The 26,520-nt window shown below is 33.5% G+C and overlaps 2 protein-coding genes across 2 annotated transcripts in view; one reads left to right on the top strand and one right to left on the bottom strand.

Annotated features, from left to right (window-relative positions):
• The window catches only part of LOC141847740 (uncharacterized), a 43,376-nt gene extending 27,665 nt beyond the window's left edge, over nucleotides 1–15,711 (bottom strand). The window contains exon 1 of the mRNA XM_074735816.1: nucleotides 15,682–15,711. Coding sequence (XP_074591917.1) covers nucleotides 15,682–15,709 — 28 coding nt within the window. The 5' untranslated portion in view covers nucleotides 15,710–15,711. The remainder of the gene's footprint in view (nucleotides 1–15,681) is intronic.
• On the top strand, nucleotides 10,831–11,675 carry LOC141847184 (uncharacterized). The gene is made up of 2 exons (XM_074735167.1): nucleotides 10,831–11,539; nucleotides 11,647–11,675. The coding sequence occupies exons 1-2, from the start codon at nucleotides 10,846–10,848 to the stop codon at nucleotides 11,673–11,675; spliced, it is 723 nt and encodes a 240-aa protein (XP_074591268.1). The 5' UTR covers nucleotides 10,831–10,845.
• Nucleotides 15,712–26,520: the final 10,809 nt, after the last annotated feature.

The raw sequence follows: 26,520 nt of genomic DNA, 5'->3' as shown, positions 1-26,520 counted from the left end.
GCAAAAGGTCGGAGTCAGATTCGAGTGAGCCTAACTCCGGTTGGCCAGGAATCACCCAACCGAAGATTCTACAAAAAGTCAATAAAAGTCAAATTATTGACTTTGACCATTGACTTTAATCAGAAAAGAAGACTTAGACTTAGACCTTTTGGACGTGGCTGTTGGAAAAAAGAAGAAGAAAAAAAATAATAAGATTTATCTTTTATCATATAAAAGATAAATACTTAATTTTTATTAAGAAAAATTTTCTTTATCTTTTATTAAAGATAAAGTTTATCCTTATTTAATTAACGCTTGAGATTTAATGTTATCTCCGATCCGATCAATGGTTGGGATCACATCAACGACCAAGAGAAAGTTCATTTATGATCAAAGATCCAGATCTATTCTCTTTGACTATAAATAAGACTTAGAATTCTAGAACTCATATTATCAATTACTTTTGTCATTTTCTCTAAGTCTCAGTGCTACAACTGTAAAGGCTTCTCCGCCTAAAGGAGTTTTGTTTGAGCATCAATTGCCTTGGAAGCAACGACAGAGTTGCAACCAAGTTTTTTTAAGAAAAGGAATGTCTATTCTGCAACCTTGCTTAAACCGTCTATTCACCCCCCTCTAGTCGGTCCAACCCGATCCAACAAGTGGTATCAGAGTCAAGTTCACTTTTGAATGACTAACCGCCCGATAAAGCAACAAGATGATGGCCAGAGTGCATATCCATCCACCCAAATTCGAAGGGGATTTCACCGTCTGGAAAAATAAAATAGAAGTATTTTTTCGTACTGATTTCGATGTTTTATTATCTATTAAATATGATTTTGCAGTTCCAAAAGATATGGGGATGAAAAAGAAAAAAGCCTATGGAATAAGAAGAAGCAATTTGAGTTCGTTGCCAACGGTAATGTCACATCCCGAGAGATGGCTGTCCAAAAAATTTGGCAACATCTCCCCTGTAACAATTCAATTTTCCTGAACACATTTTTAATGGAAAAAGGCCCACACGACCATCTACAATCTAACATACATACACCAGGGCCCACACGGCTATAACTACTTACATACACACATGCATCAACTATAATAACCATCACTACAACAAATCCACATTCACCAACGACAATACCAAGATACCACGATAATGCTCACCATAAAAATCCAACGATAATTCCACAAACCCTACAACCAAGTAAAATCCGAAACCAAAAAATCATACGAAGTACTCAACGATCCAAAAGCATATGAAGGATGACCAATTTTGCCTTACTGTGAGATGGGAGCAATCCGGCATAACTCCAAGCTCTGATGTCCTTATTTACTATCGTCTTAATACGAACAAGGTGCACTAACCTGTACCTGCAACCGGAAGCCAAAGAATGTAGATAGTTAGCCAAAGGCTAAGTGGGTAATCAGAAAAGATGTGCATGAATTTAATATTGTTTAAGAAGCCAAGGGAAATAGAGTATATCATAATTCTCAATGTCATTTTAAGCTCTTCTCAAAGTCTTCCTAATATAAATATATCCATTTATCATTATCTCCAGTTATTACTATCTAAATCAGATAACAAGTTCATATATTAACTTCATTATCATACTTTATCATCCATTATGATAATTTCTCAGTCTTGATTGTTTAATCATGTCATATCCCGTTATCATCGGTATTATCTCAATATGATCAATTAATATCATCGGTGTTAACAGGTGCATAAGCAATACAATGAGAGCCAATATCATCAGAGTAGAAAAATCATAAAATCTCATAATCTAGGCTAACAGCGCCTCTTCAGAATATATCGTCGCATACGCTATCTAACGTATGAGCTCTCTCTTTAGCCCTCACCGGTGGAAGACAGATAAACACTGACCGCGGCCTCTGCCCTACCACAACGATATGTGGCTGGTCACGTGCTCTGGACCGAGGATTACGTCTCGCACCATTACTCAGGTATACAGTTCAGTACTCTAGTATATAACTCTGGTATAATTAATACCTTTCAATATTTATCAATTTCTTTTAACTCGTTTCATGTTATATTTTTTTCATCAATTATCATCATTATTACATTCTCATTATGTATCTTCATGATTTGGTCTGAACGACCAACTCAACCAAATTAAATATTATTCATTCATTTAGGTATCACAATCAAGTTTGCAGGTAAAGATAAGTATCAACTAGATGTAGTATCAACAACATGAAAAATAAAAGGTCAAGCAGTATAAAAAGATAAGTATTAATAGCAGAGTAAATGAGAATATCTATTTGAATTTTGAAAACACCCTTTCCCATTTTACTTCCCCCAGATGAACCCACGTGCGAACAGAGAATTAGTCAATTATTTACCCTTTAATAATTTAATTACTTTAGCCCTATTTCAGTATATTAAAGCTCATTCAATCCCCTTTTTGAAAATAATTATATCCTCTATATAACTTAATTTTCGCCGGCGCCGGGCGCGTCGACCGCGGCCGGTCTCCGACCGTGATATATCCACTTAATTCGGATTCCGACTGAATCACGGCCGGAGACGCGTCGACCGCGGCCGGTCTCCGACCGTGATTCGGCCGGAATCCGACCGATTTCGGTCGGAATACGACCACCAGATCCGGCGTCGGTGAGTTGCGCATCCATCGCCGCCGGTCCGATGGCCGGAGATGGCCGGACGACGGTGAACAGCGGCGGAGAAGCGGCAAACGTCCGAGGAGAAGTACTGTGCATCGCGAAAAATGAACGGCTGTGATCGAGTAGCGCACGGGAGCGCAGGGAACCGTCGCGCAGCAGAGCAAAATTATATATATATATATATAACATGAAACCAACACGAGTTATTTAACCCTCCAATGGTTTACTTTCTACTAAAACTCATTTCACTAATGGACATGCAACAAATAATACCAGTAAGCCTCTCACCATTAACATAATATCATACGATTGGAATTTTAACCAAAACTATGTCTATCTTTAATTAATATATTTTGTTACCAAATACCTAAAGGTATTGAAATTGTTCTTTCCATTCTGACCCAAGAGACGTCTAAAGACAACATAAAATTTGTGAAGAAAGCATGCACAACCGTAGAAACTTAATTTAAACCTTAAGAATATGACATGTGTTTTAACTAAATTCCTTGTCTCATAACCTTCATTTGAAATGATTGGTCCTCCCGAATCCTTCCTAAACTGCAGAACACCCATCTAGCGTAGGTTAATCTCTAACCAACGTTCATCAAAATGGCTAAATCAATGCACACATTGTAACCCAGCATCCATGCCATGCGAAAGAAGGGCCAATTAGAAGCAACAAGCAGAACAAACCTCGAAAAGGATAAAAGAGACCGAAAACCCTAGATAAATTCAGAGGGAGTTGCAAAGAAGAAATGGTGAAGTCGTCTGCTTCCTCGATCGCTGTTGGCTCAGTACTGTTCGGAGTTCTCGGCGGGCAAAAAGGGATTTGGTTAGAGCTGCGCTGCTCGATCTTTGGCGGGCGGCGAAGGTAGCGACGACGGCGGTGCAGAAGATGGGAGAGCAGAGGCGGTGATCTTCACGCGGTGGTAATGGTAGGGACGGCGGCGTCGTGTGCTCCGGGAACAGGGCATCGTGATAAAGGGCTATCGCACGGAGGCGCAGCGGCAGAGTAGCAGCAGGTCACGGTAGCTTCGCGAGTTGGCGGCAGCAGGGCGATTGCGGGGGTCGGCGGCCGTCGTCTTTGAAAAAGGGGCGATCGGGCACAGTGCGGACAGAAGGCGGGGGCTCGCGGGGTCAGCGTTGGCTCGATTTAGGGCTTGCTCCGTCGGTGTTCGGCTTATAAAGCCTAACATCCGTGGTTTCCGACGTCGAGCGCAGGCGTGCGACGGCGTCCGCGTCGGTTCCGGCAAACCCGGTCATCGTGCGATGGCGGATCGCGCGGAAGATGAGACGGGGTCACGGGTTGTAGTTTTAACGAGGAGTGAACAGTTAAACTTAAACCGGGTTTGAATTTGAGCTAAACCGGTTTAAAAATTTAGGATTTACAATAACAATTGAACCGGTTATTGTAGCACACTAAGTTCAATTTTGATTCGTTTGGTGCACTAATCAAACAAACTCAGATTTGATCCAAACAAGTTTTGTTTGATTTGTCTTTGCGAGACGAATTTTTTCATCCTCTTTATTTTGTCATAAAATTAATCTAATTCTAAATCCGACCTATTAATCTAAATGACCTTGGCTAATTTGGGTTTCAACCCACTTAATTCGGTCTAATAACAAAACTCAACCTTTAATTTGGTTAAATTTTATCCTAAAACTTTTGATATCTTACAGGTAAGGCCGAGTTCCACCTCCTAACGGTCTTACCTACTCAAGAAGTGAATCAGATCAGCACCTATCACTCCGTGAAAGAACTGTGGGAGAAGTTCTTAAAACTTCATGAGGATACCTCAAAAGTCAAGTCAACAAGGAAGAATCTTCTACGGAATCAATTGACAAATCTACAAATGATGGAAGGAAAAACAGTGGCAGAACTTCACGCCAAAATTAAGGAGCTAATCTCCGGACTCACCCAACTCGGCGAATCAGTAAGTAATTGCGATTCTATTCAATATGCCCTCAACGCCTTCCCGAGAACCCAAGAGTGGAGTACAATCGTCGATGCCTATTATATTTCCAAGGATTTAGAGGTAAGTATGCTAGATGAAATATTTTCTATTTTTGAATTACATGAATCTCAGTGTGCAAGATCTAGAAAGATAGACAACATTGCCCTGAACACAAGGAGAACGGAAAAGGGATCAAAATTCTCGACGGACGACAAAGAGATAACACAAATGGTATGGACCTTTAAAAGTTTTTTTAAGTTAATAAGTTTTCAAGGATGTAGAAGATAAGGCGATCTCCGAAGAAACGTACTGTCCGATGCTATAACTGCAACGAGGGAGACATCTAAAAGACCAGTGTCCCAAACTCAAGAACCAGCCAAAAAAAGAAGGCATTGAAAGCCACCTGGGACAAGACCTCATCTGACGAATCAGAAACTCAGGAGTACGCCGGACATACGCTGATGGCAAGTCATCAAGAAGAGAGTACTGGTGAAGGGGGAGCAACATCAGAAGAAAGTAACAACGAAGGGGGAGCCTTTCTTTTCAAAAGCGGCCTGGTAAGTGAGGTATGTTTTCTTCCTCACGATCAGTTATACGCTGGAATAAAAGTAATGCTCAAGGCTAACTATAAATTAGAAAATGAAAATTCACATTTAAAAAATAAACTAGCCCTTGCATCTTCTTCTGATAACTCTATTAATGTTTTGAAGAATGAAAATGATAACTTGAACTTAGTTAAAAAATTAGAACTTGATATTTCATGCTTACGCTAAAAGAAAAATAGTTATCTTGATAATTTGAACTGGTATATTAAAAATCACAGGGGCCAAGTTAGAAAAATACTCAAATACTATATTTCTTTGAGATTTTTAATCAATCCAGTAGATATGAACTTATTTTGGATTCTCAAATATGTTTTAAACTGATCTCTTTTGTGCTATTACATATGTATGCACTGACTAATATTTTTTTTCTTTTCTTTTTTACTTAACTAACATTGTTTTCTTATTATCTTAGAAAATTTAGTTTGACTTATTTTTTAGTGATAAAAAATTATGTTTATATTTTCCCTCGATGCATAATTATGTTGTTCATCCACTGAGAATTTTATAAAAAAAATTTAAATATTTTTTTAAATTTTCATTCAAAATTCAAATTTAAATTTTAAAAATAGATAAAAATATTATTTTTATAGATCCGATTTTTTAGGATTTAAATACAGTCAATAGAACTTAATATAATTTAAATACAAATTTTTGAAGTGTTTTTGAATTTTGAAATATTATTTTTCTAAAAATTCTTCTCTATGAATATTTATTTATTTTTTAAACTTAAATAGTGAATTTAAAGTTACAAGCTACCTCTCCTGATGCATTGACTTATCGATTGGACTCTTGTAAAGCGTCAGCATGCATACACGCATTAATTTTCATTTATGTGGAGGATTGCTGGATATTGGATCTTAAAGGACCAATATAATTTTACGAAAAATTGGGGTGTCATCAATTGATAAAAGTCAAAATTGACTTCAAAATCGAAATCTATATTTCGCGTAGATAGATCTAGACTATTAATTTGCTCAAAATCGATTAAGAGTGAATGAGAAATTAATTGTTCAAAGTTAGCCCAGAAAAGGATGCACCTGCGAGCCCGCCACCCGCCACACGTGTAATGGGCGCTTTATTGACGCACTTTGCACTTCGCACGATGGATCACATGTGACGCAATCTGGAGCGTTAGATCATGAAGAGTCACAATCTGACCGTTGGTGATGAGACTTGATTTGAAATGTCAGATCGAATGTATCATTGGATTCAGATCTGACAATTGATAACAAAGGGGGATCTGAAGGGTTACAACCCTCCAGATCTGACGGATGAGATTAAAGAGCGATATGAAGGGTTACAATTCTCCAGATCGAATGATCCAGATAAATCCTACCTCAAAAGTCACAGTCACTTACCAAAGAGTACCCTACCTTTTCACTCTGTATAAATAGCTCCCTTCATATATTGAAAATTTATCAAATCAACTCATCAATTGAATCATTCAATAAATTTACATCTCATCTTTTGCATTCGAAATTCAAAAAGTCTACGAAAAAGTTTACATCTTTTGCTACTATTTCGAAACTTTAAATGATCTGATATCAATTTATATCCTCCCAGGCATCCACCCACAAACAACTCCTACCCCAATCCCATCCAGGCTAGTATTGGATTTAGAAGAAGGACTTTAAATTTGCTTCAGCATGTGCACGAGCTCAGAGCTGAGCATGCGTTGCGTTGGGTGGAGACAACGTCAAAGATGCTTCATGCTCCCAGCTCGAAAGGCCCCGGCACTGTTAAAGCGAGAAACATCTCACCTGACGCTCACCGATCGATCCATACTGCCAAATGCTGCAAGCCAACTCACTCTTTAATTTGTTCTGCATAATCAAGCATACAAACAAACTCCTGCGACGCCAGCAGTCCTCTGTGCTCGCTCACTCGGTCAATAAGTCACTGCACTCCAGCTTGGAAATGGTACTGCTGCCCACTCCCATTAACGTTTCTGCCACCTCTGTACAAGTTTATCTATCTGTAAATATATATAAATGGTTAAAGGGCCCTGTAGCATCACCACATCCACATAGAGGAATCGAATTCAGCTTCGAGTTCAAGCAAGTGATGATGATGATGATAATGATGATGGTAGACACCAATCTAGTAGTTTCATTTCAAAAGTGAAGGAGACAAGCAAAAGAATTCATGAGCCAGTGCTGCTCCTCTTTTCCACAGGAGGTCCACCATGAACGTAGATTGTGAGTAGGTATGGTAGCACAATTCTAATGGAGAATATGACACAACATAATCCGATCAAAAGAAATAAAAGAGAACATGACGATCTTACTAAGGTCTTGTGAAGAAACGACATGAGTAGAGAACACAGATAAACTTGTTACACTAACACAACTATAGATATTGTTATGGGAGTAAGGATACGAGCGGGGTTAACCAAGTCACAAAAAGTGATAGGGTCAGTCGCACCCAAGGAGGTACGTGGCACCTCATGTAACCCCTCCTGTTCGTGCGCATATGCCCCCTCCTCGCTCGCCCTTCTGGGGGCGAACCGAAGTCCACTTCGGTTCGGTTGTGCCCCTCCTCGCTCGCCCTTCTGGGGGCGAACCGAAGTCCACTTCGGTTCGGTTGTGCCCCTCCTCATTCGCCCTTCTGGGAGCGAACCGAAGTCCATTTCGGTTCAGCTGTGCTCCTCACTCGCCATTCTGAGGGCGAACCGAAGTCCACTTCGGTTCGGTTGTGCCCCCTCATTCGCCCTCATCCATTTCGCCCTCCTCACTCGCCATTCTGAGGGCGAACCGAAGTCCACGTCGGTTCGGTTATCTGCCTCGTGTACCGTTCTGGAGCCAAGCCGAAGCCCCCTTCGGTTAGGCTATAGAAATAGTAAGGTCTCCAGTCAAGGTGGACATCGCTTCGGCTCAGAATAAACTTCATTAATATAATACCGAATCCGATGCCACTTAGGTATCAACGGCAAAGACCCCCATGCATCTCTCCTGATACACATCGGCTCTTCAATGTTCCCATTGAAGGCAGTACCGCGAGCCTCACCAGTTCCCAAGGGCCACTCCGTCCATCATTTATTATGATAACCCCACGTGTCCTTTCACTTGTTTCATCACGGCAAAGCACGTGATTGAGGAGATCGTTCCTTTCATGCAAGTCAACACTGACACGTGTTCACAGAATAGGTCATACCTTTGGCCACGCCCTCCGACATTCCATCGGACACAATCATAACACTGGTGGAACCTTCTGAGTCATGTCAGAGATGTGACGCTTCAGGCTCTCCTTCCTTAAAAAGGGTTAGTGTTGCGGTGGAGAAAGGTATGCACACACGAGCTCTCGCACTCTCTTCTTCCCGTCTTCCTCATTTTCTCTTCTCCACTCGCTAACTTAAGCATCGGAGTGGTCGCACCAGGGGACACCCCTGGCCCTCCATCTCACGTGCTATTCTCCCTGCAGGATCTTCGTCCACCCTGAGAAGGAGATCTCCAGCGAGGTGCTATAGAGGGAGCTAGCCAGTTCATCCGGAGGCGCATCTCAACAGGAACAAATATGATGCAATTCAAATTCAGAAAAAGTGAGGATTCAACTATTTATATGTCTGATAGATAAGAATAAGAAAGATTATATATGATTTATTGTAACTCTAGACTCACTTATGTAACTCTATATGGTCTCATAACACCACCAAGAACACAGTAATCAAATTATATAGCTAAATTAACAGAACACATAAGTAATATACTATCTAAGCATAGGAGTTTGTTATAATTCACATCGCACCCAGCAAAATCTCCTTGTTTTTCCCTCTTCAACTTTGGCTGGAGCTCACTGATCAAGTTCATGATGCTCTGGCTAACTTTGAATCAGCTGGATCCACTGAGTTAACAGGTTGACCATGAGGAGCAGTTGATATTAATGTAATTATAAATGTCATGTCATCAATTAAATAAGTCAAATATTAATGTGGTCAAATTATGATTAAGGAATTTGGCTTAAGGGCTTAATTGTCATGAATATAAAAGTGTGGATACCACATGTGCAATTTCTAATTTGTTGAGGGGCCAAATTAGAAATAAGCAAATAAAGATAATTATAAAAGGGGTTATGGTCCCAGTTTGCAGAACGACGCTTTTAGTTTTGTTCCCCATCGACAAAACTCTCTGGAATCTAAGGAAAATCTGCAAATTGAAGATCTTGACTCTAGATCGACTGCAAATCATGAATCCTGGTATGCTTCCGCAATTCTGATTATTATACTTGTGATTTCTTGAGAATTGAGTAGAGTTTAGGGTTTTCTATTAAGATTACCCTATCGATTTTTCCTACAATGGTATCAGAGCCAGGTTTGTTGCTCTAAATTCTTAAGAAATTATTCTATTTTGGTTGTTCATATGTCTACTGTTCTGTTCTGTTTTTCATCCGTTTGTTCATCGTCGGACATGGAGAAATTGATTTTGGGATTTGGCCGTCGGAATACGGAATAAATCGACCAAATCCTGGTCGATTTCTGACGGCATAAGTGATCCATGACGAATGATCATGTTGAGATGAGAAATCGTCAGAAATTACTGTCGAAAATCATCGTTGTTGGAAATCTGTCTTCTTGAGAATCACTGCGGTGGTTCGGACAGAACGACGGTAACAACAATTTATTGTTTTTATTATTATTATTTTTAAAATATGGACGGTTGCGTCAGTTTTAAAAATGCAGCGACGTGGTTTTTTGCGTCGGTTTGGAAACGACGTGGGAAGCGATGAGGCAATGAACGATGTGGTTTACGTTAGATTTTGGATTTAAAAAAAAAAAAACCGTCACGAAAAAACCAAAAATGTCCACATGCATTTGGAAAAACCAGATTGCATTTGAAAATTCAAATGTGGTATAATTGTGGGCCCATGGATTCAATTATCATGGGAACCAACGTCCATTTAAATTTGGAAGTATTAAGAATTTATTTTTCTTTATAACAGTTAATTATTTGGATAAAATACTTAAGATTAATGAATGGAAAAAATTTTCAAATTTATACCATTATGGTATGGGCTTAATTTACAATTTTAATTATTTGGATAAAATAATTAATAATTAAATAATAATAATTATTTTATAATACTGATTTAAATTTTTAATTGGATTGTATGGGTTTTATTAATATCTATTATTTCAAATTAAATTAAATTTGAATTATATGTCACCAAAGTGACCTCTGATATTTGAATTTAATTTTATTTGATATATTGAGATATTATTAAGGTATTAAATAAAGTGTGAATGTATAAATTTATGTAAGTATTAATCGGCCCAAAGGAAGATTTATATTTACAAAATTATACATTTACTTGTGATAATAAACACGTAACACTTATAAGGTTTTTCATGAATTTAATAAATCGATCCAAAGATAGGTTTATTATTTGTCATGCATTATTGTTAGTGTTTGATTATTACAACAAGAGTACCACTTGCAAATAATATTACTGTCCAAAGACTTGATATTATTGTTGCACTAGGTATCTTATTGATGGGATTTACCATTTATATTTATTTATTCGACATGAGCATGTTATTTATGTTATATTCTTATGTTCTTTTTACAGCAAATGTTGCTACAATTTCTGCTAACTTAAGTTCAGTGCCGATCCTTAATGGAACAAATTTTAAGGATTGGAAAGAGAACATCCTTATTGTTCTTGGCTGCATGGATTTAGATCTTGCGATTAGGACAGAGCAACCTACTACTCCTACAGTTTCTAGTACCTCTGAACAGAGGGCTAATTATGAGAAGTGGGATCGCTCTAACCGCATGAGTCTTATGATCATCAAGCGCGGCATACCTGAGGCTTTTAGAGGTGCGGTGTCTGATAGTGTCACCAAAGCTAAGGAATATCTCGATGAGATTGAGAAGCGCTTTGCCAAAAGCGATAAAGCGGAAACAAGCACAATTCTGAAAAGCTTGATTTCCATGAAGTATAAAGGCAAGGGAAATGTTCGGGAATATATTATGGAAATGTCCCACCTTGCATCAAGGTTGAAGGCACTTAAACTTGAATTGTCGGACGACATGCTTGTGCATTTAGTGCTTATTTCTCTTCCAAATCAGTTCAGTCAGTTCAAAATCAGTTATAACTGTCAAAAGGAGAAATGGACTCTTAATGAGCTCATTTCATACTGTGTTCAAGAGGAAGAGAGATTGAAGCAAGATAAGGCTGAAAGTGCCCATTTGGCAAGCACCACTAAAGATAAGGGCAAGAAAAGATGGAATGAGGCTACTAAAGGTCCTTATGTGAAGAAACAAAAGCAGGATAATGACAAGAAAGGTTGTTTCTTCTGTAACAAGCCTGATCATGTAAAGAAAGAATGTCCTAAGTACCACGCATGGCGTGCGAAAAAGGGTACGTTTTTAAATTTGGTCTGTTCTGAAGTCAATTTAGCTTCAGTACCTAGAAACACTTGGTGGTTAGACTCCGGTGCTACTTCTAACATAAGTGTTTCTATGCAGGGTTGCCTGAGCTACCGAAAGCCAAATGATGCTGAAAGATGCATTTATGTGGGTGATGGCAAGTCGGTAGAAGTGGAAGCAATAGGGCATTTTAGATTGTTGTTAAGCACTGGTTATTATTTAGATTTAATAGATACTTTTGTTGTGCCGTCATTTAGACGGAATTTGGTTTCTGTTTCTAATTTGGACAAATTAGGTTATTGTTGTTCGTTTGGAAACAATCAGTTCAGTTTATCTATTAATTCTAATATTGTTGGAACCGGTTCACTTATACTTTATGACAATCTATATATGCTTGATATAAATGCTTCTTATATTGAGATTCTTAATGCTGAATCACGTGGTACTAAGCGTAAATTTAATGCTGAAAACTCAGGTGCATTATGGCACAGACGTTTAGGACACATCTCTAGAAATAGAGTTGAACGTCTTGTATCGGATGGTATTTTACATTCGATTGATTTTACAGATCTAAATATTTGTGTTGAATGCATTAAGGGCAAACAGACCAAAAGAAAGAAAGAGGGTGCATATAGAGCTACAGAAGTATTGGAATTGATACATACAGATGTTTGTGGACCATTTCCAACACCTTCTTGGAATGGTCAACAATATTTTGTATCATTCATTGATGATTATTCTAGATATGCATACTTATTTCTTATTTATGAAAAGGCTCAAACATTGGACGTTTTCAAATCATTTAAGGTTGAAGTTGAAAATCAACTCAACAAAAGAATTAAGAAAGTCAGATCTGATCGTGGTGGTGAATACTACGGTAGATATGACGGTTCAGGTGAACAACGTCCAGGACCTTTTGCTAAATACCTAGAGGAGTGTGGAATCGTCCCACAGTACACCATGCCAGGCTCACCAAGCATGAATGGTGTGGCTGAACGACGAAATCGGACTCTTAAGGATATGGTAAGGAGTATGATTAGTCATTCAACCTTACCAGAGTCACTCTGGGGAGAAGCATTAAAGACTGCAGCTTACATTCTAAATCGAGTACCCACTAAAGCAACTACTAAAACACCTTTTGAGCTTTGGACAAGGCGAAAGCCAAGTCTAAAACATTTTCATATTTGGGGATGTCCAGCTGAGGCTAGACCGTATAGGCCTCATGAAAAGAAACTGGACTCCAGAACAGTAAGTAGTTACTTTATTGGATATTCTGAGCGATCACGGGGCTATAAGTTTTATGATCCTAAGGTAAAGACAATCTTTGAGACGGGAACTGCAACGTTCTTTGAGGATATTGAGTTTGGGGGGAAGAATAAAGTAGCAGACATTGTCTTTGAGGAGGAATGTATTCCCACTACTCTTCAAGAGGAAATGGTATACCTTCCTATGATTGCTTCTGATAATAATCAGGATGCAATACAAGAACAACAAGACATTGTTAATCAACCCTCAGAAGAACAAACTCTACAGCCTCAAGAACTAGTGCAGACACAAGTGCCTTTACGTAGGTCCACTAGAGAAAGAAGGAGTGCTATTCCAGATGATTATATAATACTACTCCAAGAACATGAGGAAAATAATGGTATGATGAAGGATGATCCAATCAACTTTCATCAAGCCATGCAAGATTCAAATTCTCAAAAGTGGATCGAAGCAATGAATGAGGAGTATAAGTCAATGCAAGACAACAAAGTTTGGGAACTTGTCTTATTACCAGAAGGTGTGAAACCCATTGGTTGTAAATGGATTTTTAAAACCAAACGGGATTCAAATGGTAATGTAGAAAGATATAAAGCACGTCTTGTAGCTAAAGGTTATACTCAAAAATATGGGATTGACTTTAAAGAGACCTTTTCTCCAGTTTCAACGAAGGACTCTTTTAGGACAATCATGGCACTTGTCGCACACTTTGATATGGAACTCCATCAGATGGATGTTAAGACAGCTTTTCTCAATGGAGACATTGAGGAAACAATCTATATGGTGCAACCAGAACACTTTGTCTCAGGAGATCCAAAGAGTATGGTTTGCAAACTTAAGAAATCCATCTATGGATTAAAGCAGGCTTCTCGTCAATGGTATCATAAATTTCATCAAATTATCATCTCATTTGGTTTTGAGGTGAATGTGGTAGATGATTGTGTATATCATAAGTTCAGTGGGAGTAAACATATCTTTCTGGTTCTATATGTTGATGATATTTTACTTGCCACAAATGATATAGCTATGTTAAATGATACTAAGAGATTTCTTTCTAAAAATTTTGAAATGAAAGATCTTGGTAATGCATCTTTTGTATTAGGAATCCAAATACACCGAGATCGTTCTCGAGGTATTCTTGGATTATCGCAAAAGAGCTATATCAATAAGGTGCTTGAAAGATTTGGCATGAAAGATTGTAAACCAGGTAGCACCCCGGTCGCTAAAGGAGACAAGTTTAGTCTTAAACAGTGCCCTAAAGGAAGCCTCGAGACTCAAGAAATGCAAAAGATTCCCTATGCTTCGGCAGTAGGAAGTCTTATGTATGCTCAAGTTTGTACGCGTCCGGATATTGCGTACATTGTTGGAGTGTTGGGCAGATATTTGAGCAACCCAGGAATGGATCATTGGAAAGCAGCAAAGAGAGTAATGAGATATTTAAAAAGAACTAGTGAATACATGCTCACATATAAGAGGTCAGATACTCTTGAGATCATGGGATATTCTGACTCTGATTTTGCGGGATGCCAAGATAGTATGAGATCCACTTCAGGCTATGTTTTTCTATTGGCTGGCGGAGCTATCTCTTGGAGAAGTGCTAAACAAGCACTGACAGCTTCTTCCACCATGGCAGCAGAATTTATAGCATGTTATGAGGCATCAAATCATGCAATATGGCTGAAAAATTTTGTCTCTGGGCTGCGTATTTTGGGAATGGTTGAGAGACCATTGAAGTTATTTTGTGATAATAAATCAGCTGTATTATATTCCAACAACAATAGGAGCTCGACAAAATCGAAGCACATCGATATCAAGTTCCTTGTTGTGAAAGAAAGAGTACAAAGTGGACAGATTTCGATAGAACACATAGGCACAAACTCCATGATAGCAGATCCTTTTACAAAGGGTTTACCACCCAATGTCTTCTATGAGCATACCACTCATATGGGTGTTATTCAATTTGGTGAAATCTAGATCTAGTGGGAGTTTGTACTATATATGTTTTCTATATATGTTTGGTTATATACCAAGATTTTTCTGATCAGATATAAAGTTTAATGTTTACTTCATTACACTTTGTACAATTTAAGTTAATGTTTTGATCTCACTTTGGTTAAGGAGGACCAGTTGAAAATTGACATGAATAGATCACCTTGCATGTAATTTTCATGCCACACATTCATGATTGATCTATGTCATTTGATTATATTGATGTACGTGACCACTGATGGTTTAGTTGTGATAGATACAACAAAGACTACATTGATCCTATGTCTATATAATTAATGGACGAGATTGTTAAGGAAGTCCTATGACTATGATGACAAAATTTTGAGCTCACTAAAGTTAACACATTTATAAATTTACATATATGATCCAGTGGGAGATTATTAGAATTTTGGGATCATTAATGTAATTATAAATGTCATGTCATCAATTAAATAAGTCAAATATTAATGTGGTCAAATTATGATTAAGGAATTTGGCTTAAGGGCTTAATTGTCATGAATATAAAAGTGTGGATACCACATGTGCAATTTCTAATTTGTTGAGGGGCCAAATTAGAAATAAGCAAATAAAGATAATTATAAAAGGGGTTATGGTCCCAGTTTGCAGAACGACGCTTTTAGTTTTGTTCCCCATCGACAAAACTCTCTGGAACCTAAGGAAAATCTGCAAATTGAAGATCTTGACTCAGAGATCGACTGCAAATCATGAATCCTGGTATGCTTCCGCAATTCTGATTATTATACTTGTGATTTCTTGAGAATTGAGTAGAGTTTAGGGTTTTCTATTAAGATTACCCTATCGATTTTTCCTACATTGAGGAGTCGACAGAGTCGGCGTAGCCCAGTCCGCCTCCGGTTCCGCCTCCAAACGTGGCTGCTGGCGTTTCCATCAGCGGACGGAGCGAGGGATGGATCGGGCGTGCGATGAAGGAGGAAGGGGGAAGGAGGAAGGAATGTTTTTATGGCTGCGCATATATTTATTATAATTCCTTCCTGGGGCAAGAATATCTATATATTATTTTCTTTCCAAATAATCAACGGGCGTTCCATTTAGCAAAAAAATATGTTTTTTTATCCTAATTATGAAAATGTCCATCTCCCCTTCATTTTTGATATTAAGAGCAAAAACCCCTCGTAATTTATCCCTTCTAGAGTATATGTGATTGGGACTACTAAGGCAACGACTTCACTTTTACCGTAACTAGTAATTCACCCGTGCAATGCACGGAACGTTATTTTATATAATTAATAATTAAAATTAATAAGTATAAGTGTTTGAATAAATAATTAAAATATAAATAAGCTAAATTGGCTATAGATTGTACAATTAGAAAAAAAAATTTATAAATTTTGAAAAACTTCCTTAAATACAACATTTGTTGTTGAATTTTTTTGTTTGTTGTCACTATCACATGCACGGAGAATTCTTTCTTGCCTCGCCACATGGACCGTGCATCATTAGATCCCGTACTACACCGTAATAAATATGATCATCTTTTTCATCAGGAATTTCGGCAGAAATGATACGATCAATTGCATCAGGAATTTGAGGAGAGTCTCGTGCAACCATTTTGCCAATGGCATCTTGAGAAATTTTTTTGTAAGCTATAAGATAAAATGTTCGATCAATTAATCATGGAACAAAAAAATAAATTAACCTACCAAAAAGTATGTTCTTATCAACAGAATATGTCTTCTTCAGTTCACTAAAAGATTTGAATTCATAAATCATCGATCAAAATGTATCATCAAAGATTTCGCATAGATGAGATTTTGCAATAAAATTAATCTTGTATTTATTTGTTGTTGTCTTATACTTCATTCGATTCTCTACAACAATGATATTTTTATGGCAAATACATGACCTTCTTTCAGAATGAGTTTCACTCTCTAAATGATCGGACGTTTTATTGTTCCATATATGCGTTCACCCTACAAATATATAGAAATAGTAAATATTTGTATTTTCTAACAGTAATCAAATATATACATAAAAAAATATACAACCTTGTTTTCATAAAAGACACACTCCAAGCTAAAATCGTCGTTGTTTCCATATGCAGGTAGATCGTAACAACGAACTAATCAGAGTTTCAACGTCCACTGCATTTCTGAAGGGTTAACCTCTCGGATGAGATTAAACAGAGGAGTCATTTTTTTATTTCAGCCTAAAGTGAGTGAGTGAAGATATTGCAATCCTAATTTATAGAGTGTATGCTTAGTTATTCAATATATTTAGGAATCTATATTATACCATTTAATAATAATAATTCAAGCATTAAAGTTTGTACTTAATATGGATTAAAATGCATTTAAAGATATGTAGTATTAATATGTATTAATATGGATGAAAAATTATATTATCAATCAATTATAGCTATGTAAGTTTGTTTCCATATAAATAAATATGTCTATTTATAGAAATGATGTTTAGACGAAAAAATTTTAGACAGACAATTCTGTTTTTTTATATATACAGATAATAATAATTCATGCATTAAATTTTATACTTAATATGAATTAAAATGCATTTAAAGATCGGTGGTATTAATATGAATTAATATGGATGAAAAGTTACATTATCAATTAATTATAGCTATGTAAGTTTGTTTCCATATAAATAAATATGTCTATTTATAGAAATGATGTTTAGGCGGAAAATTTTTAGACAAACAACTATGTTTTTATAAATATATAGATTTTTTTGTAAGCTATAAGATAAAATGTTCGATCAATTAATCATGGAACAAAAAAATAAATTAACCTACCAAAAAGTATGTTCTTATCAACAGAATATGTCTTCTTCAGTTCACTAAAAGACTTGAATTCATAAATCATCGATGAAAATGTATCATCAAAAATTTCGCATAGATGAGTTTTTGCAATAAAATTAATCTTGTATTTATTTGTTGTTGTCTTATACTTCATTCGATTCTCTACAACAATGATATTTTTATGGCAAATACATGACCTTCTTTCAGAATGAGTTTCACTCTCTAAATGATCGGACGTTTTATTGTTCCATATATGCGTTCACCCTACAAATATATAGAAATAGTAAATATTTGTATTTTCTAACAGTAATCAGATATATACATAAAAAATATACAACCTTGTTTTCATAAAAGACATACTCCAAGCTAAAATCGCCGTTGTTTCCATATGCAGGTAGATCGTAACAACGAACTAATCAGAGTTTCAACGTCCACTGCATTTCTGAAGGGTTAACCTCTCGGATGAGATTAAACAGAGGAGTCATTTTTTTATTTCAGCCTAAAGTGAGTGAGTGAAGATATTGCAATCCTAATTTATAGAGTGTATGCTTAGTTATTCAATATATTTAGGAATCTATATTTTACCATTTAATAATAATAATTCAAGCATTAAAGTTTGTACTTAATATGGATTAAAATGCATTTAAAGATATGTAGCATTAATATGTATTAATATGGATGAAAAATTATATTATCAATCAATTATAGCTATGTAAGTTTGTTTCCATATAAATAAATATGTCTATTTATAGAAATGATGTTTAGACGAAAAATTTTTAGACAGATAATTCTGTTTTTTTATATATACAGATAATAATAATTCATGCATTAAAGTTTATACTTAATATGAATTAAAATGCATTTAAAGATCGGTGGTATTAATATGGATTAATATGGATGAAAAGTTACATTATCAATCAATTATAGCTATGTAAGTTTGTTTCCATATAAATAAATATGTCTATTTATAGAAATGATGTTTAGGCGGGAAATTTTTAGACAAACAACTCTGTTTTTATAAATATATAGATTTTTTTTGTAAGCTATAAGATAAAATGTTCGATCAATTAATCATGGAACAAAAAAATAAATTAACCTACCAAAAAGTATGTTCTTATCAACAGAATATGTCTTCTTCAGTTCACTAAAAGACTTGAATTCATAAATCATCGATGAAAATGTATCATCAAAAATTTCGCATAGATGAGTTTTTGCAATAAAATTAATCTTGTATTTATTTGTTGTTGTCTTATACTTCATTCGATTCTCTACAACAATGATATTTTTATGGCAAATACATGACCTTCTTTCAGAATGAGTTTCACTCTCTAAATGATCGGACGTTTTATTGTTCCATATATGCGTTCACCCTACAAATATATAGAAATAGTAAATATTTGTATTTTCTAACAGTAATCAGATATATACATAAAAAAATATACAACCTTGTTTTCATAAAAGACACACTCCAAGCGAAAATCGTCGTTGTTTCCATATGCAGGTAGATCGTAACAACGAACTAATCAGAGTTTCAACGTCCACTGCATTTCTGAAGGGTTAACCTCTCGGATGAGATTAAACAGAGGAGTCATTTTTTTATTTCAGCCTAAAGTGAGTGAGTGAAGATATTGCAATCCTAATTTATAGAGTGTATGCTTAGTTATTCAATATATTTAGGAATCTATATTTTACCATTTAATAATAATAATTCAAGCATTAAAGTTTGTACTTAATATGGATTAAAATGCATTTAAAGATATGTAGTATTAATATGTATTAATATGGATGAAAAATTATATTATCAATCAATTATAGCTATATAAGTTTGTTTCCATATAAATAAATATGTCTATTTATAGAAATGATGTTTAGACGAAAAATTTTTAGACAGACAATTCTGTTTTTTTATATATACAGATAATAATAATTCATGCATTAAAATTTTATACTTAATATGAATTAAAATGCATTTAAAGATCGGTGGTATTAATATGGATTAATATGGATGAAAAGTTACATTATCAATCAATTATAGCTATGTTATAAATAAATATGTCTATTTATAGAAATGATGTTTAGGCGGGAAATTTTAGACAAACAATTCTGTTTATATATATATATAGATGTTTAAAGGCACTATCAAAGGAAGATGCTAACCAAACTTTGAAGAGCTAAAGTCATTTTATGCTAATTATTTTCTTAGTCATACAATATTTGTTCAAATTCAACTTGAAGAAAGAAAAATAAACTAAATCGTGTAGTTTAAAGTCAAGTTTGAAATCTTATAAACTCAAATTCTCAATAGAACATATGTATTCACTTAAAATCTTCATTCGAGACAAAAATAACTAATATAATATTTTTGATCAAAACTATTAAATGAACATTTTGAAGTCATGTAACAGTTTTGCAAGCATGAGTGGACTCTAAAGGATTCTTAAAACACATGTATCCACTTAGGATTTTCGTTTAGGCAAAAATAATTCGTGTAATAATTTTAGCTAAATTGCTACATAAATATTTTAGAAATTTTTTTTGACAGTTTTGAAAGTATGGGTGAATTCCGAAGGCTTCTTGGATCACATTTATCTATTAGAATCTTCAATTTAGGTAAAATAGCTCATGTAACAGCTTTTGAACAAAACTTCTATATAAACATTTGTTTGGGTCTTTTATATAGAGAGAGATAGAGAGGAATGATATGCTATTTAACTTGCTCTGCTTACTACTCATCTTACTTTGCTTACCTTGTGTGTCATTTAGTATTAATTTTTTTTCAATTTCACTTCCTTGCCTAAATACTATGTCCTAAATCCTAAATTCTAAACATTATACCCCGATCCCTAAATCCTAAAAAAAAATTTTTAAAAATTTAACATTAGGTACACACGAATACACGATAATCTAAGTAGGGTAACATTCTTATTCTTGGGGCACCTCTTAGTTGCACATCTCGTAAATATCTAATATAAATTTTTTTAACTTTAATTTTTTACTTCATTTAGTCTAATTATTATACCCTAAACACTATATTCTAAATCTCAACCCCTAAAAAAAGTTAAATAAAAAATGTATACTAGGTGCTTAACAGATGTATGTAAGGTGTGTATTAAATCTTTATATATATATAAAGATTTGATATGCTACACACCTTATACTAAACCCGTGAGCATCTATTATAAAATTTTTATTTAACTTTTTTTTAGGATTTAGAGGATAGTATTTAGGGTTCATGGTTGAAAATTAAAGATAAGGAATGATTACACAAGCTACAAGGAGTAGACCCGGATGATGACCTATGCACTTTGACCAATATAGGCTAGTGTAGTAATTTTAGTCAAAAAATAGAAAAATTTATATTTTGTTTGGGAGGAGGTAAGAGAAGGAAAAGAGAGGGAAGGGTAAAGAAGAAGAAGAAGAATTTTAATCCTTATTTGGGATGGGATGGAGTGAGTTAAGGAGGGGAAGGGGAGAGAAGGGTAAGTTTTACTTTTGCATGCTCATGAATCGTTAGAATTTCTTATACTCTGATTTAGAGTGTAAAAAAGAGGAAGGAGAATTCAAAAATATTTTATTTCAATTTTATCTCTATTTTAAAATATTAATTCTCAAATTAACTCATCTATTTAGATATCTCATTTTTGCATCGTCGCTCTTCATACAACGTGTGTCGTCACCGCTCAATGCCCAACTGCTCGCACTCCATGACATCGGCGTTGGCCTTTGGCGCACATCTCTTTAAGGACAAAACTCAAGAGGACAAAATCAGATAACCCTAATCTTCTTCTTCTTTTTCTCCTCTAAGGACATAAACTTATCTGAAAAGCATGCCTTGTCTATTTTATAACTTCCATAATCCAATTTCTATATGCAATATTGATAGAATTTTATAAATTCTCATCCATCCTCTACATGCATGATCTTTTTTTTTAAAGTGAGGGTGTTTTATAACTTTATATATTTAATCTTTATTGTCCTTCCTTTCCTCTCAAATAAGATAACACATGTTATAATGAATCTTCCATCCTTTCCAAACAAGAGGAACATAAATATTTTAGGGGGCATTTAGTTTGGAAAATTTTTTCTATTTTCCCGTTTTTCGTTTTCTATTTCTATTTTTTTTATTTTTTGATCTAGTTTTTAGAAAATAGAAAATATGTTTGGTATGATATACTATTTTCTATTTTCTAGAAAATAAAATTAAAAAATATATTTGGTTTATTAATATAAAAAATTATAAATAAAATAGATTTTGCTAATAAAAATATCATCTTATCATGAAAAAGAAAAAATCATACAAGAAGGAGATCAACCATATTAGAAAGGGATCAAATCTGACTTTTTAATATAGCATTATATAACATCAAATGTACTGTGAAATCTAATTGAAATCAAATTAATTAATTCAATAAATTTTAATTTAAATATTTATAAATTTAAAAAATAAAATTAATGAATTATATATATTAATTTAATAAATTATTTTATTAAAATAATTATTTTAACAAATTATTTTATTATATATATTTATTTATTTTAAATGTTTAAAAATAAAATTAATAAATTATATTTATTAATTTAATGAACTATTTTATTAAAATAATTATTTTTTAATAAATTATTTTATTAAAATAAAGTTATCAAAATATATTTATTATTTCAAAAATTATTTTATTAAAATAAATATAAATTTATTTTAAATTTAAAAAATAAAATTAAAGAATTATATTTATTAATTTAATGAATAAAATAATTATTTTATTAATATATATAAATTTATTTTAAATTTAAAAAATTAACAAATTATATTTATTAATTTAATGAATTATTTTATTAAAATAATTATTTTTAATGAATTATTTGATTAAAATAAAATTATCAAATTATATTTATGATTTAACTAATTATTTTAATTAATTATTTTAATAAATTAATATAAATTTGTTTTAAATTTAAAAAATAAAATTAAGGAATTATATTTATTAATTTAATGAATTATTTTATTGAAATGATTATTTTAATAAATTATTTTATTAAAATATATATAAATTTATTTTAAATTTTAAAAGATAAAATTAAAAAATTATATTTATTAATTTAATAAATTATTATATTAAAATTATTATTTTTAATAAATTATTTTATTAAAATAAAATTATCAAATTATATTTATTAATTTAATAAATTATTTTATTAAATAATCGTGCGATAAAGAGATGTGCAGCACTGTAGCTAACTTTTCTCATTTTCTATTTTTCAATTGCAGTTTTCATTCTCTATAGAAATTGTCATTTTCTATTTTTTTTAGAAAAAATGACTTCTCATTTTCTAGAAAATGAGATTGGAAACACAAAGTAAATAGTAACTTTTAGAAAATAAAAAATGAAAAATGACTAAACCAAACGCCCCTTACTTTTTCTCTTTTTCCCTTTCTTTCTCTCCTTTTCCTTTCTATTAATGAATCTTCTCTCACCATATCCAAACAGAATATTAGTGTGAGTTGGAAGATCTAAAATTACTATTTATTTTGAAATTTCTACAAGATTAGGTGGAGTCAAAATTTCTTCTACATGAGCAACAAACACATATATACAAAATGAAGAAACAAAAAACCAAATACTTGGATAAGAATGATCACGAAGATCATAGAAGAAAGGAGAGAACTATCGACAATTGAGAGAGGAAATAACACTTGTGGGGAGACTAAAAAAAAAAGTGTTTAGGAAGACAAATAATGACTTACTATTCCAACGGGATTCTAGGGCTTCAATAATATTGATATTTAACAAAGTTTGAGTGACGAGTTAAGCCCATTGGGCCATTGATTAGAAGTTTTTGAGTGATTGGGGTTTTTACAATTGGATGGGGTGCTCTTTAGCAAATTAAAGTATGGAACACTTAGTGGAAAATATTGAAACCTATGGCATGATTTAATAATTTTATCGTATAATCTAGTAATATAAAGGAGAGTTTTAGTGCAGTGGTAAAATTATTATCATATGATCTAAAAGTCACATGCTCAAATTTCAAAAATAACTTCTTACAAAGCAGGATAAGATTGTGTATAATAAATTTTTCTCCGAAATCTTACATTGACCAAAGTTTCATGCATCAGCCCTTAGTAACACCAATAATATAATTTTACTATACTCCCAATATTATTTTGTAGCAACTATAATATAATTTAGTAGCATCTTGGAGTTGTGGATGTGCTTTAAGATTCATATAAAATTCCTACCACACTCCCATACACCAACAATATATTTGATATACATCACCTCAACTTTCTACCATAATTCTTCAATCCATGGTACACTAGGAACTTGTCACTCTACAGTTTAGAATTGACGATTGAGAATTGACAGTTCAAAATCGCCTTCAAAGGTGGTTACAATTCACAATTCAGCATCATCAATTACAATTCGATTCACAGTTTATGGCAGTTCAAGATTATTATTTTTATTTAAAAAATATTTTAAAAGTTTATAAATTTAATAAAATAAATTAGGCTTATATTTATTTAAGTTGCTTAATTTTTTTCCCCATAGAGTATAGGGGAATCAGAGCTTATATAGTTCTCTTTTATCGTTTTACCCTTATTATCTTAGCAAGTGGCGTTGTAACTCACTTTCAATTTTCGTTCATGTAGTATTAGTTTCTTTGTTACCAAACCCTTCTATTTTATCATTTGAAAGTTGTATTCTTTATATATATATTTTTTAGCTCTCATCCAATTATCAAGTAATGTTTTTGCTTCCAAAGAGTTGAGAGATAAAGTAAATTGTCTTTCATTCAATATATTACCTCCGAAATTAAATATTTATTCTACAGCAATGATTAATACCATACAAGCTATAATGGAGAGGATGAAAAAATTTTGAATTTTCTACAATTATTGTACGTAGTAGAATATCAAAATTTACCTCGCTATCTATTTTAGTAAAATTAAAAGAAGTAAAATAATTCTTAAGTTTCTGTTTGGAATTTGAGGATCATTATGGACATCCTTCCTTCTCTTAATAAAAATTATGCTTTTATGAGTTTTAGATTAATAGTGCTACTAATAAACTTATGTTTTATACACATTAACTTCTAACCTTATCTTAAATTATAATATTTATAAATATTATATAAATTATTTCCAATATTTTGTAAATATCAAATATATGATAAAAACATTTTTTTTTCATTTTGTGATCATTGCATACACATAAGAAGATAAAATTCACTTGTAATATATTCATTTAAAATTAAAGATATGTTATAAAAATTTATTATAGCTAAATGAAATGTAAGATAATAAATATTGGATAATTGTTCAATTGTATCATTAAATACTTTTAAAATTTCACAAATACTATTATATATATTCTATTAGTACAAAAATAAATATTCATTGGTATTATTCGTATTTTGTATGAAAAATGAGTATAATAATTTTCTATATCGAAATGAATCTTATTATAATTTTAATATATTAATACATCTGATGAAAATTATTTAGATCTCATTTTATTAATTTTATTTTATTATTTCATTATATTAGGATGTAATCATGAATAAAAGGGCAGCCCGGTGCACGAAGCTCCCGCCATGCGGGGTCCGGAGAAATGATACATTGTATGCAGCCTTACCTTGCCTTTGGCAAGAGGCTATTTCTAGGATTTGAACTCATGACTTCTAGGTCACATGGCAACAATCTTACCGTTGCGCCAAGGCTCCCCATCAAGATGTAATCATGAATAAATAATAATAATTTTAATTAATTTAATTTTTTAAAAAGTTTTTATTTATCTTGTATAAATTTAAAATATGAAATAATAAATCATCAATTGTATGTTAACATATAAAGTTAAGTTCGTAAATATTTGAAATATTCAAACTAATATTATGAAATGATATTTAAAATATTTTAGAAATTAATCTATATATTCTTTTAAGTATATTAATTAACAGGGCCGGCCTGGGCCAGGGCCACCAGCGCGCCCACCCAAGGCCCGTAAAATTCTTCCCTCGTTCTTCCTCGCTTCCCTCGTTCTTCCTCGCTCTCATTTTCTCGCGAACGAACTTGTCATCTCATCCTCGCTCTAACTCCTCCTTCGATTCGCCGGTGAGTGCATTTGATTTCTTGTGAAATTTCTTTCTCCTCTCCGATCAGCATTTCTTTCGTAGATATTTTCCGTTTGGAAATTTATTTTCTGTTCAGGTTCTTGAACTCTTTCTCCTGCCTCTCCGATCTGAAACTAGCAATTCGTTGTTTTTGCTTTTATTTTAGAAGTTTTGCTTCCGCTCTGTTTTTATATTTCTCAAGGAAGAACTCGGCAATCAAAGGCAAAGGATCTCATCCGAGGCAGCCACCGGTGCGGAAAACCGTCGACTAAACCCTAAACCCGTATAAAACGAAAAACGCAGCCGCCGAAGACGATGTTCATTGATCAGCTATTTTCCAATCTCTATTTTCCATAATCATACTTCTTAATACATAATCATGATTCGGTAATTTGTGAATAAATTAGATAAAAGATCAGAAAATCCATAATCATACTTCTTAATACAAACAAGCAATTATGCAATAAGGATCTGAAGTATTCCTTATCCACTCCCGTGTTAAAGATCAATCTCGTTCTTTTTCTTGCAGATATAAATTCGATCGCTAATATAACGACCGAGATATAATTGTGTCGGTAATTTTAGAATCGTACTATAAAAAAAGAATTTAACGACCGAATTTCTATTCGGTCGTTATTATTTAACAACTGAACCCCGGTTCAGTCGTTAAAAACGACCGAACTGATTTCAATCGCTAAAATAGCGATCGAATTGAAATTCGATCGCTAATTAACGACCGAATTGGAGTTCGGTCGCTAATTTAGCGACCGAAATCAGTTCGGTCGCTAATTTAACGACGCGAACAGCTTCGGTCGCTA

Source organism: Curcuma longa, chromosome 16, assembly GCF_044706935.1.
Source record: "Curcuma longa cultivar G26 ecotype Majalengka, Jawa Barat chromosome 16, ITB_CL_G26_1.1, whole genome shotgun sequence".
Classification (NCBI taxonomy): domain Eukaryota; kingdom Viridiplantae; phylum Streptophyta; class Magnoliopsida; order Zingiberales; family Zingiberaceae; genus Curcuma; species Curcuma longa.
The sequence above is the reverse complement of the archived record's forward strand: the minus strand, read 5'-3'. Positions and strand labels throughout refer to the sequence as shown.